Source organism: Ictalurus punctatus, chromosome 21, assembly GCF_001660625.3.
Source record: "Ictalurus punctatus breed USDA103 chromosome 21, Coco_2.0, whole genome shotgun sequence".
Lineage (NCBI taxonomy): Eukaryota > Metazoa > Chordata > Actinopteri > Siluriformes > Ictaluridae > Ictalurus > Ictalurus punctatus.
In genome coordinates, this window is record NC_030436.2 from 11,680,912 (window position 1) to 11,690,000 (window position 9,089).

Below are 9,089 nucleotides of genomic sequence, written 5' to 3' on the forward strand. Positions count from 1 at the left end.
TTTCAGCCGAGTGAACACTACACCACTTTTAAAATCTCAGGCTCTCTGAGCCGGTCACACAGCACCACTTTAATGATACGTACTCAGTAGTTTGGTGCTGTGTGTGTGTGTGTGTGTGTGTGTGTGTACACACTACACCATCACTCACACACTTCACCATCTTTCACCCAGAGACAGTTTCCCCTCTGAAACACACCTGATCCCCAAATCTCACTCCCTCGCCAAAATAAAGGCGAAAGCTGTGGATCATGTGACTTTGTGACTGTTTTGTACAGAAACAGGAGAAAAGAGAAATAAGGGAGAACTCTGTGAAGGTTGTTTTTGGAGACGCAGCAGTGAGGATCGTCTGTTCTGCAAACAGAACCGGAGCTACGGTGGAGAGAAACGTAGCTGTTTTAATTGTGTGTGTGTGTGTGTGTGTGTGTGTGTGTGTGAGTGGGGTCCGGGTTTGACACGACAAATAACGTCTTATAGAAGCGATGTTATTATTTTGTCCTCGCTCGCTCTCACATGCTAACAGACGCATGATAAACTGGTTTCAGGAATCTGCTGAGCATGACAGGATACAAGTCTGATTTCCTCTCGCACTCTCAGTGGCTGTTTCTCAAAATTATACCCAGAACCAAAGCATCAAAAACTGGAACTAAACCAAGAACCTCTAGGGCCTAAATTTAGTTCCTGGAGTTTTCGGTTAAATTTTCCCTTCTGATACAATTCTAACAACTGAAACTAACCAAGTCTTAAAGACTGGAACTAAATCAAGAACTAAAGTCTTAAAGACTGGAACTAAATCAAGAACTAAAGTCTTAAAGACTGGAACTAAATCAAGAACTAAAGTCTTAAAGACTGGAACTAAATCAAGAACTAAAGTCTTAAAGACTGGAACTAAATCAAGAACTAAAGTCTTAAAGACTGGAACTAAATCAAGAACTAAAGTCTTAAAGACTGGAACTAAATCAAGAACTAAAGTCTTAAAGACTGGAACTAAACCGAGAAATAGGTCCGATACATATTTTTTATATTAATCATAAAAGTCTCTGATTCTGAATATTTTATTTAAAGCAGAGTTGACTTTAATACCTCTTTTTTCCCGGTTCGTAGTTCCTCATCAAAATGTGCCTTTATTGCGTGTGTTCACAGAACCTGGAACTCGTTCCTGTGTTTAATGCCACATATTTCAGTTTATACTCCCAGGGTCCTGGCTCAACGACATGTCACGTAAAAGCACGACTCGAACAGAGCGGACTTTAATTCTGTAACTGACGCTCTAAATTTAATTTCTATAGTCCCCACTACAAAGTGCATTTTCGGCCGTTTCCTTTGATGGTTTATACGCAACATGATTAATGACAGAAAGGCACGAGCTAGCAAAACCGACATGCCTATTAAACACAATTCTTAAACTCGGCTTAGCGTGTTAGTGTGCCGCAGAAACGTCAGGTTTTCATTCAACAGAAATTTCAATCATACTTAATGCTAGAACTTCAATCCTATGAGTAACACACAGGAACTGTAGACTTTTTTTTACACACGAACGTTAATACGTGCATAACGTATCTTCTATAATTAACACGGAGACTTTTATATTTTTGGCATTCTGATTTTTGGAGCAATAATACTGGTGAAGTCCCGCCCCTTCACTGACCTTTTCTCATTCCTGTCTGTCTCGACACGGGGGGGTGTGTGTGTGTGTGTGTGTGTGTGTGTGTTGGCTCTACCTGTGGATTATTCACTGAAGCAGAAAATTCTATTTTAAGTTACAGTTTCAGCAGAATGTTTGCAGGTATAAACAAGTCGACTGGCTTTAAACACTGATATAATGTCTTATACAATAATTATATTAGATCTTACACCTCACCACAGTGCTCTGGAGATCTGGACCTTGATTGGGTCAAAAGGTGTTGATTAGTTTTCTGTAACAGCAGCTCTGAGAGTAGTGCAGGTTTATATTAATGCTCTCGCTCTAAAACATTATCAGTAAAACACTCAAGGACGTGCTGTTATAGGAAAATAATCAACTTCGGGGCTGTAACCGTGTGTGTGTGTGTGTGTGTGTGTGTGTACAAACTTGCTGCTGACCCACATGATCAACTCCACTGAAGAATCACATGTTTTTATTCACCGCATAATCACGTTCTCCTTCTGACATCACCCCCCTGTGTTTCCCACAATGGTACACTCCATTTTCCAGTCGAGCAGATAATAACATTTCACTACAGATACTGTGTCCGTTTATTATTAACAGGATGTCTGTTCAGAACTCTAAACTTCAGCTCCATTTAGCACTTCATAGGCATTGAAGTGATTGTTAAATAATCATCCTTACTTTATAAGTCGATTTGTTTATAACGTGATCACTAGTTATTGTTGGTTTTGTTTTTCACTTAAAAACAGTTCGGAACAGAAACCCGAATGCGTTTTCTTCCAAAACGTTCATTTACAAATGAAACCGTAAATTTCTTTACTATGGCTTTGTCTTTATCCGTCGGGAATTGATCGTCTTACAGAAAGTTAGCATACGGATGTGTTTGCTGATGAGATGTTCAGCACAGATGAACAGAACGCAATACGACCGAAGACATGAGATAATAAGGTAAGAAAGAGAACTTCTCATTTCTAATAATTAACCAATAACCGATTACAGCAATAACCCTAGCTCTATCTCTCTGTATGCTCTATCAGGAAATAACATGTTATACCACCTTTTAATGCCTTTTAATTTAACAAACATCAAAAATATGTTTCATCAGTCCCTCCAGGATTGTGAGATGGCAAGAATTAATGCAAAAATCAAGGAAACGCTTCAATGTTCAGAGGAGCTGCAATTTGTTTTAAATTGCCAGAGATTTTCCGCAGATTCGGGCCGAGACGTGTCATGTGACGTCATCCAGAGGCATGTTCAGCCGAAGCCGTCTTCCATTCGCGTGCATCGAACACGAGTACAGCTACAAGCTCTCATTTACCAGCAAACATCACTGCGAAAGAGCACGCAGGACTATTTCGTGCGACTGCGAATTCACCGATTTGAGCAGTTTTCTACCAAAAAGCACACAAATCTCCACAAGAAAAAAGCTGCAGCAAAATCGAGCGCTTTGGCCGCAAAAAAATAACAAACCTCCCGAAACCCTGTACAGACTGATTAGCAAACTTGAGCGACCTTTAAAAATAATAATAATAAACACCTGATAACTTTCTCTCAAAAACATTAACGATGAATGCTAGGTGAAAACTGTCGTTCTTTAATAAATAAATTGTAATCGTTGGTAAATTCTTAGGAATAAAGATAAACTCGAGGAATAAAGATAAGATCGTGGCTCCGTTTCGTAATCTCTCTTGTTTGCTAAAGGGCCACATTCAGGAAAACAAAATAGGGCTAAATAAAGTGAACCAAAAAACAAACAAACAAACAAACAGCTTTAAAGAGTTCAGAAAGCACAGCCCTGTGTGTAGCAGCTTCAGTTTCCTGTGTACATTTTCACTGCAGCAGTAGATACGATATTTAACTGTTACTGTTTTTTATTTGATTTATTTCATTTTTACAGTTCCTTGTTCACAGCCTAGCAGTAAACCTTGCGCTAATACTCGACCTGAAGGCTCTACGTTTACACACCTGAATGTCACTAAGCAGATGTCTGATACGCAGCATAACAATGAAATAAGCCCCGCCCCCTGGAGACGCTGACGTCACGGTGCATCTGTCACACTGAAAGTCAATTAAGCCACAGATTTAGCGTAAAATACAGAACGCATAATAACTGAACATTATATATGTGTTTAAAGTCAGAAATTATCTAAATAAATGATACAAAAATGCAAAGAAAGATTTAGATTATTGTTCAGATTTGCAAGGAACACGATCAAACATCCCCGCAACCCTGTAGGATAAACGGTATAGAAAATGGATGAATGATCTCTCTCACACACACACACACACACACACACAGTGATGTATTTTAGCTTCACTATGCGCTGTACACACACACAGAAACTTGGCGACTCTCGGTTGTGTGTACTTTATATTTTTTGTGTAGTTAGCCAAGCGATGGTTCCACCAGCTGATGTTGCGTATGAAGATTTAAACGCCGCAGCTGCTGCCGAGACACAGCCGTCTGAGATTTTCCATATGTTAAAGACTGCTGTGTGTGTTTGTGGAAAAGCACAGTCGTTTAGGGAAAGAAAAAAAATGCTGTCACAATTTCCACTGCAGATTAAAAGCAGCTCGAGTCGTTTGGCGCGTTTCTGTCCCGCGTGTTAATTAAAGACGAAGGATCTCACATACGACAAACCTTCGCTCTGATGTTAAGTGTGTTGTTTTAGGGGTCAATAAAAAAAGTTATTGAAAAAAAAAAAAAGAAAAAAGTTTTCGTTAGTTTTACTCTTCTTATTATTATTATCATAATAATAATAATAATAATAATAATTATTATTATTATTATTATTATTACACCTTCGCTTGGGTCTATGGTAGCCCATAGACGCGCTTGTGGCGAAGTTGTGAAATTTGGCACACAGATAGAGGACCATCACATCTGTTAATACGGCAAATTTGGAGAGTCTAACTCAATCTCTCTAGCGCCACCGACTGTCCAAAATTTGCACTCACGTTTATGTTAATAACCTTTGAACCGTGCGTCCTAGAGACGAAATTTCCGCGTAATGTTTTTATTCCTCAGCCAACTGCTAAAATGGCCTCATATCACCTCTATACCTTAACCCTTACTACAAATACAAGAATATACATATAAATATGCATTATTTTGCAAATCTGAGCACACCCCATGTCCTCCTGCGAGCTCTAACAACCTAATATCTCTAGCATCAGCTAACATAGCTACCCAGTTAGCTACCTGTTAGCAAACTAGCTCATTAGACATTAGACCAGAGTGTGGTTTCAGTATCAGTGTCTCAATTTACCTCTTCATTTTCTCACCGATTTATTTAATCCTGCCAGAATATATTCCAACGTTACCTTGACAACCATCATTTGTTCATCGCTAACATTAGCTAAGTTAGATATACAGCTAGATTAGCATGCAGAGTACGTGGCTTATACGTGATTGGTCCATAGACACTGAGCTTAATTTATTTAGTGACATCACAACCTGAGCTCATGTTTTTATACAAAATACTGAGAAAGTTTTCCTTAATGGCGAAAATGTGCATGAATTCTTTGTGAATCACCTGAAACATGGAAATGATTAACATGCACGACTTCTCCTGCACTAAATTAGCATTCGCTATTCATCTTCACCTTACGTTTAACTTGAACATCACTTAATAATCTTTACCCCAAACTTTCACTGCTTAATGCACAACCGAGCTGTTTTACCACTTGCACCACCCAGAGACTGTAACCTCGACTCCGCCCGTTTCCTCTCGTCAGTGGTTCAGTCCATTGTCTTTGCTTTCTAATAATAACACTACGCAACCTTCAGACACGGAACAGAGAAAGTTCATCTTACAGAAAGGCCGCGTTAAAGGTTTCAGATCCCGACGGTGACGTTTTCGCACTTTAATAAACGTGAACTTCACAAAAACTCTGATAACGCTGACCCAAACACATACGAGTATAAAATCGCAAGCAACGTCTGAGAGGAGGTTAAACGTTTAAACCTCCCGCTGTAGAGGAGTTCAGGAGGAGTTTACGGACACGTTTCCGCCTCCTTACCTCTAATATTTAATATTTTTATTCGATCAACACAGAGAGAGTTTTAGTGAGTCTCTGCCTGCTGAAATGAGGAGAAAGTTCTGGCTTTAAAGTGGCCTCTCGTACACACCTCGCCTCGTCTCGTCTCTCTCTCCCCTCGTTTCTCTCGCCTCGCATCCTCTCCCCATCTCGTCTCTCTCCCCTCGCCTCCTCTCCCCCCGTGTCTCTCCCCTCGCCTCCTCTCCCTGTGTGTCTCCCGTCGCCTCCTCTCCCCGTGTGTCTCCCCTCGCCTCCTCTCTCCGTGTCTCTCCCCTCGCCTCCTCTCCCCGTGTCTCTCTCCTCGCCTCCTCTCCCGTCTCCTCCTCTCCTCTCCTCGCCTCCTCTCCCCGTGTGTCTCCCCTCGCCTCCTCTCTCCGTGTCTCTTCCCTCGCCTCCTCTCCCCGTGTCTCTCTCCTCGCCTCCTCTCCCGTCGCCTCCTCTCCCCGTGTCTCTCCCCTCGCCTCCTCTCCCCGTGTCTCTCCCCTCGCCTCCTCTCCCCGTGTCTCTCCCCTCACCTCCTCTCCTCTCCCCTCGCCTCCTCTCCCCGTGTCTCTCCCCTTGCCTCCTCTCCCCTCGTGTCTCTCCCGTCTCCTCTCCCCGCGCCTCCTCTCCCCGTGTCTCTCCCCTCGTCTCCTCTCCCGTCGCCTCCTCTCCCGTCGCCTCCTCTGCCCTCGTCTCTCTCCCCTCGCCTCCTCTCCCCTCGTTTCTTTCCCCGTCTCCTCTCCCCTCACCTCCTCTCCCCCGTGTCTCTCACCTCGTTTCTCTCCTCTTCCCTCGTCTCCTCTCCCCTCACCTCCTCTCCCGTCGCCTCCTCTCCCCTCGTCTCTCTCCCCTTCCCTCCTCTCCCCTCGCCTCCTCTCCCCTCGCCTTCTCTCCCCTCGCCTCCTCTCCCCTCATCTCTCTCCCCTTGCCTCCTCTCCCCTCGTCTCTCTCCCCTCTCCTCACCTTGTCTCCTCTCCCCTCCTCTCCCCTTGCCTGCTGTCCTCTCCCCTTGCCTCGTCTCCTCTCCCCTCGCCTCCTCTCCTCTCCCCTCGCCTCCTCTCCTCTCCCCTCGCCTCCTCTCCCTGTCCTTTTCTCCACTGATTTATCTGCATGATAAAAACAGATGTTCCCTTCCGTATGTGGCTTCATGCAAATGTTTCGGAATAAGACTTGCAACTTGCACTTGGTGAAGTAAAACCACACACACAGTGAGAGCGCAGAGTCAATTTTCCACCTCTCCTTTCTCCGTTCATGCTGAATTAGCAAATCCTGCTGGAAGGTTTTGTTTGTTTGTTTGCACAATTTAGTTGCAAAACAAGAATCACAGCTCTGACTGTCAAACCTTTTTATTTCTTTTTTGCTGAACCAAGACAAGTACCTAGCAGAACTGATCACTTACGAATAAAAAAAATACTGTAATACACCGAGTACATCACTCACCCTCCTTGGCTCCGCCCCCACCGTCACGTTTCCTTTTTATAGTAATAAAAATCATTTATTTAAGTTAGAGAACAGACGCTAAAATTAAAAACCGAACGTGTTCGATCCAGCGTGAGCCGACATCTATGAAACGTGTACTGCGGCGTATTATATCGCACAGCCATAACTGATTGTCAGTGGTGCTGATTTGCATATCGACCTGCCATAGACCTATCAGATTGCACTTGTCTTACACAATACGCATGAAACCAGCAGAACTCATAAACATCCCAGAGACGCTTTAGGTTTATATCGCGTCTTCACTGATGCATCTCTGTTGAGTAAACTTCCCCTCAACTAACAACAGACTCAATATCAGTAACTTTTAAAAAAGATTATATGTGAGTTTATTTGGCAGTGTGTGGACTCACGGTTGACAGAGTTTAACCAGGTCCTGGTCGGTGGTCCCGGGGTGAAGACCGCGGATGTACAGGTTGGTTTTGCTCAGTTGTTCCCCACCTCCTGCGCTGCTCGCACTGCTGCTGTTAGTGTTGGGACTCGGCGGCGCCATCTGGGGACCGGAGGATACATAGGACTGCTGCAGGAACACAAAAAAATCAAGTCAATGAAAATTTTAACCGTCACTTCCACGAAAAAGCATGCTAATGCTATCTGTATTTGCTGATGCTGAGACTCATTTGACAACCTTTTAGCTCAGAGAGAGCTGAAAACGTCACGATTGTGACTAAATGGTGAAAGAGCACCTCCTCAGCCACTGCAGCAAGTTAGCTACCACAGACACACACCAACTCCTCCTGCTTTTATAGGCCATTACTTTTTTCCTCATTAAACAGCAAGTTTTATTTCAAATATTATTTTAAATGTTTATTAAATTAATGTGTAACTGAAATACATAACTCACACCACCCAGAGACTGTAGCCTCGACTCCCCTCGTTTCAGTACATTGTCTTTGCTTTCTAACCGTAACACTACGCAGCCTTCATACACGGAACGCTGAAAGTGCATCATACAGAAACACCGCGAGCACCGCACGAGAGTTAAAGGCTTCTGATCCCGACGGTGACGTTCTCACTCTTTAACAAATCAAAACACAAAAGAGTTTAAACTCTACGGCCCGTTTTTATTGCTTGCTAAAACACAGTGAAGTGTATCAAAACTTCCTTTCTGTCGCTATGGCTACCGGATCCTGTTTCCTCTTCAATGGATCCAGTGAAGGACAAAACATCCAATTAGAGAAATCAGACCTCTGGCGTACAAGGAGGAGATTTGCTCAGGGGTCAAAGATCCCAGTGCACCAGTTTAAGCATGCTCGAATGGGTTCCAGGTGCACGAGGACCCCATGGAGAACAGGTCCTGATCTTACTGGTTTCTGTATACCGAGAGAACTGAGTAATGTAATGCATTATACAACACACACTTGTTTCCCATACAAGCTATGCTTTTTTTCTATAAATGGCTTCATTACTCAGATGTTCTGAGGAATACCAAACTATCAGAGAAACATTTACTTAAGATCATCTTCTATGAAAACTTCCTTCACGCAGATCACAATTTCATCACGGAAACAAACGAAATACTTTCATTTTCGAGCACTTCCAAAGCACGCTGCCTGGACCCCTTATAATCGCTGCTGACAGAAATAGTATTTGTTTTAGTAAAAAAAAAAAAGTTTTATTACTTTAAAAATGTAGAAATTTCTCATGCGAGATGGTGACAGTGATGACAACTGTGACAAAAGGGCAGGTAATAATAACGATTGAAAATTCTATTAATTCGTAATTTTTTAAAAGAACGAATTGATTTGCTAGCAAAATGCACTGTTATGGACGGTCTCTCTCGCTCTCTCTTTCTGTGGGATATCCCTTTCTGATACCTAACCTCAATTACGTTCCAGAAACTTTCTCAAAGGAAATCTCTCTTTGACTTGCTTTTGTTTAAATTGATTCCAAGAACCTTGTGTTCAGGAGGAGGATGAAATTC

General features: G+C 42.8%; 1 protein-coding gene across 5 annotated transcripts in view; it reads right to left on the minus strand.

Moving 5' to 3' along the window:
• rbms2a (RNA binding motif, single stranded interacting protein 2a) overlaps positions 1 to 9,089 on the minus strand; it is a 31,626-nt gene that overhangs the window by 11,599 nt on the left and 10,938 nt on the right. For 4 of the 5 annotated variants that reach the window (XM_017450709.3, XM_017450706.3, XM_053674016.1 and 1 more), the window contains exon 2: positions 7,519 to 7,685. In XM_017450709.3, the coding sequence (XP_017306198.1) occupies positions 7,519 to 7,685 (167 nt within the window). The remainder of the gene's footprint in view (positions 1 to 7,518; positions 7,686 to 9,089) is intronic. The other variant, XM_017450708.3, reaches the window with a different exon arrangement.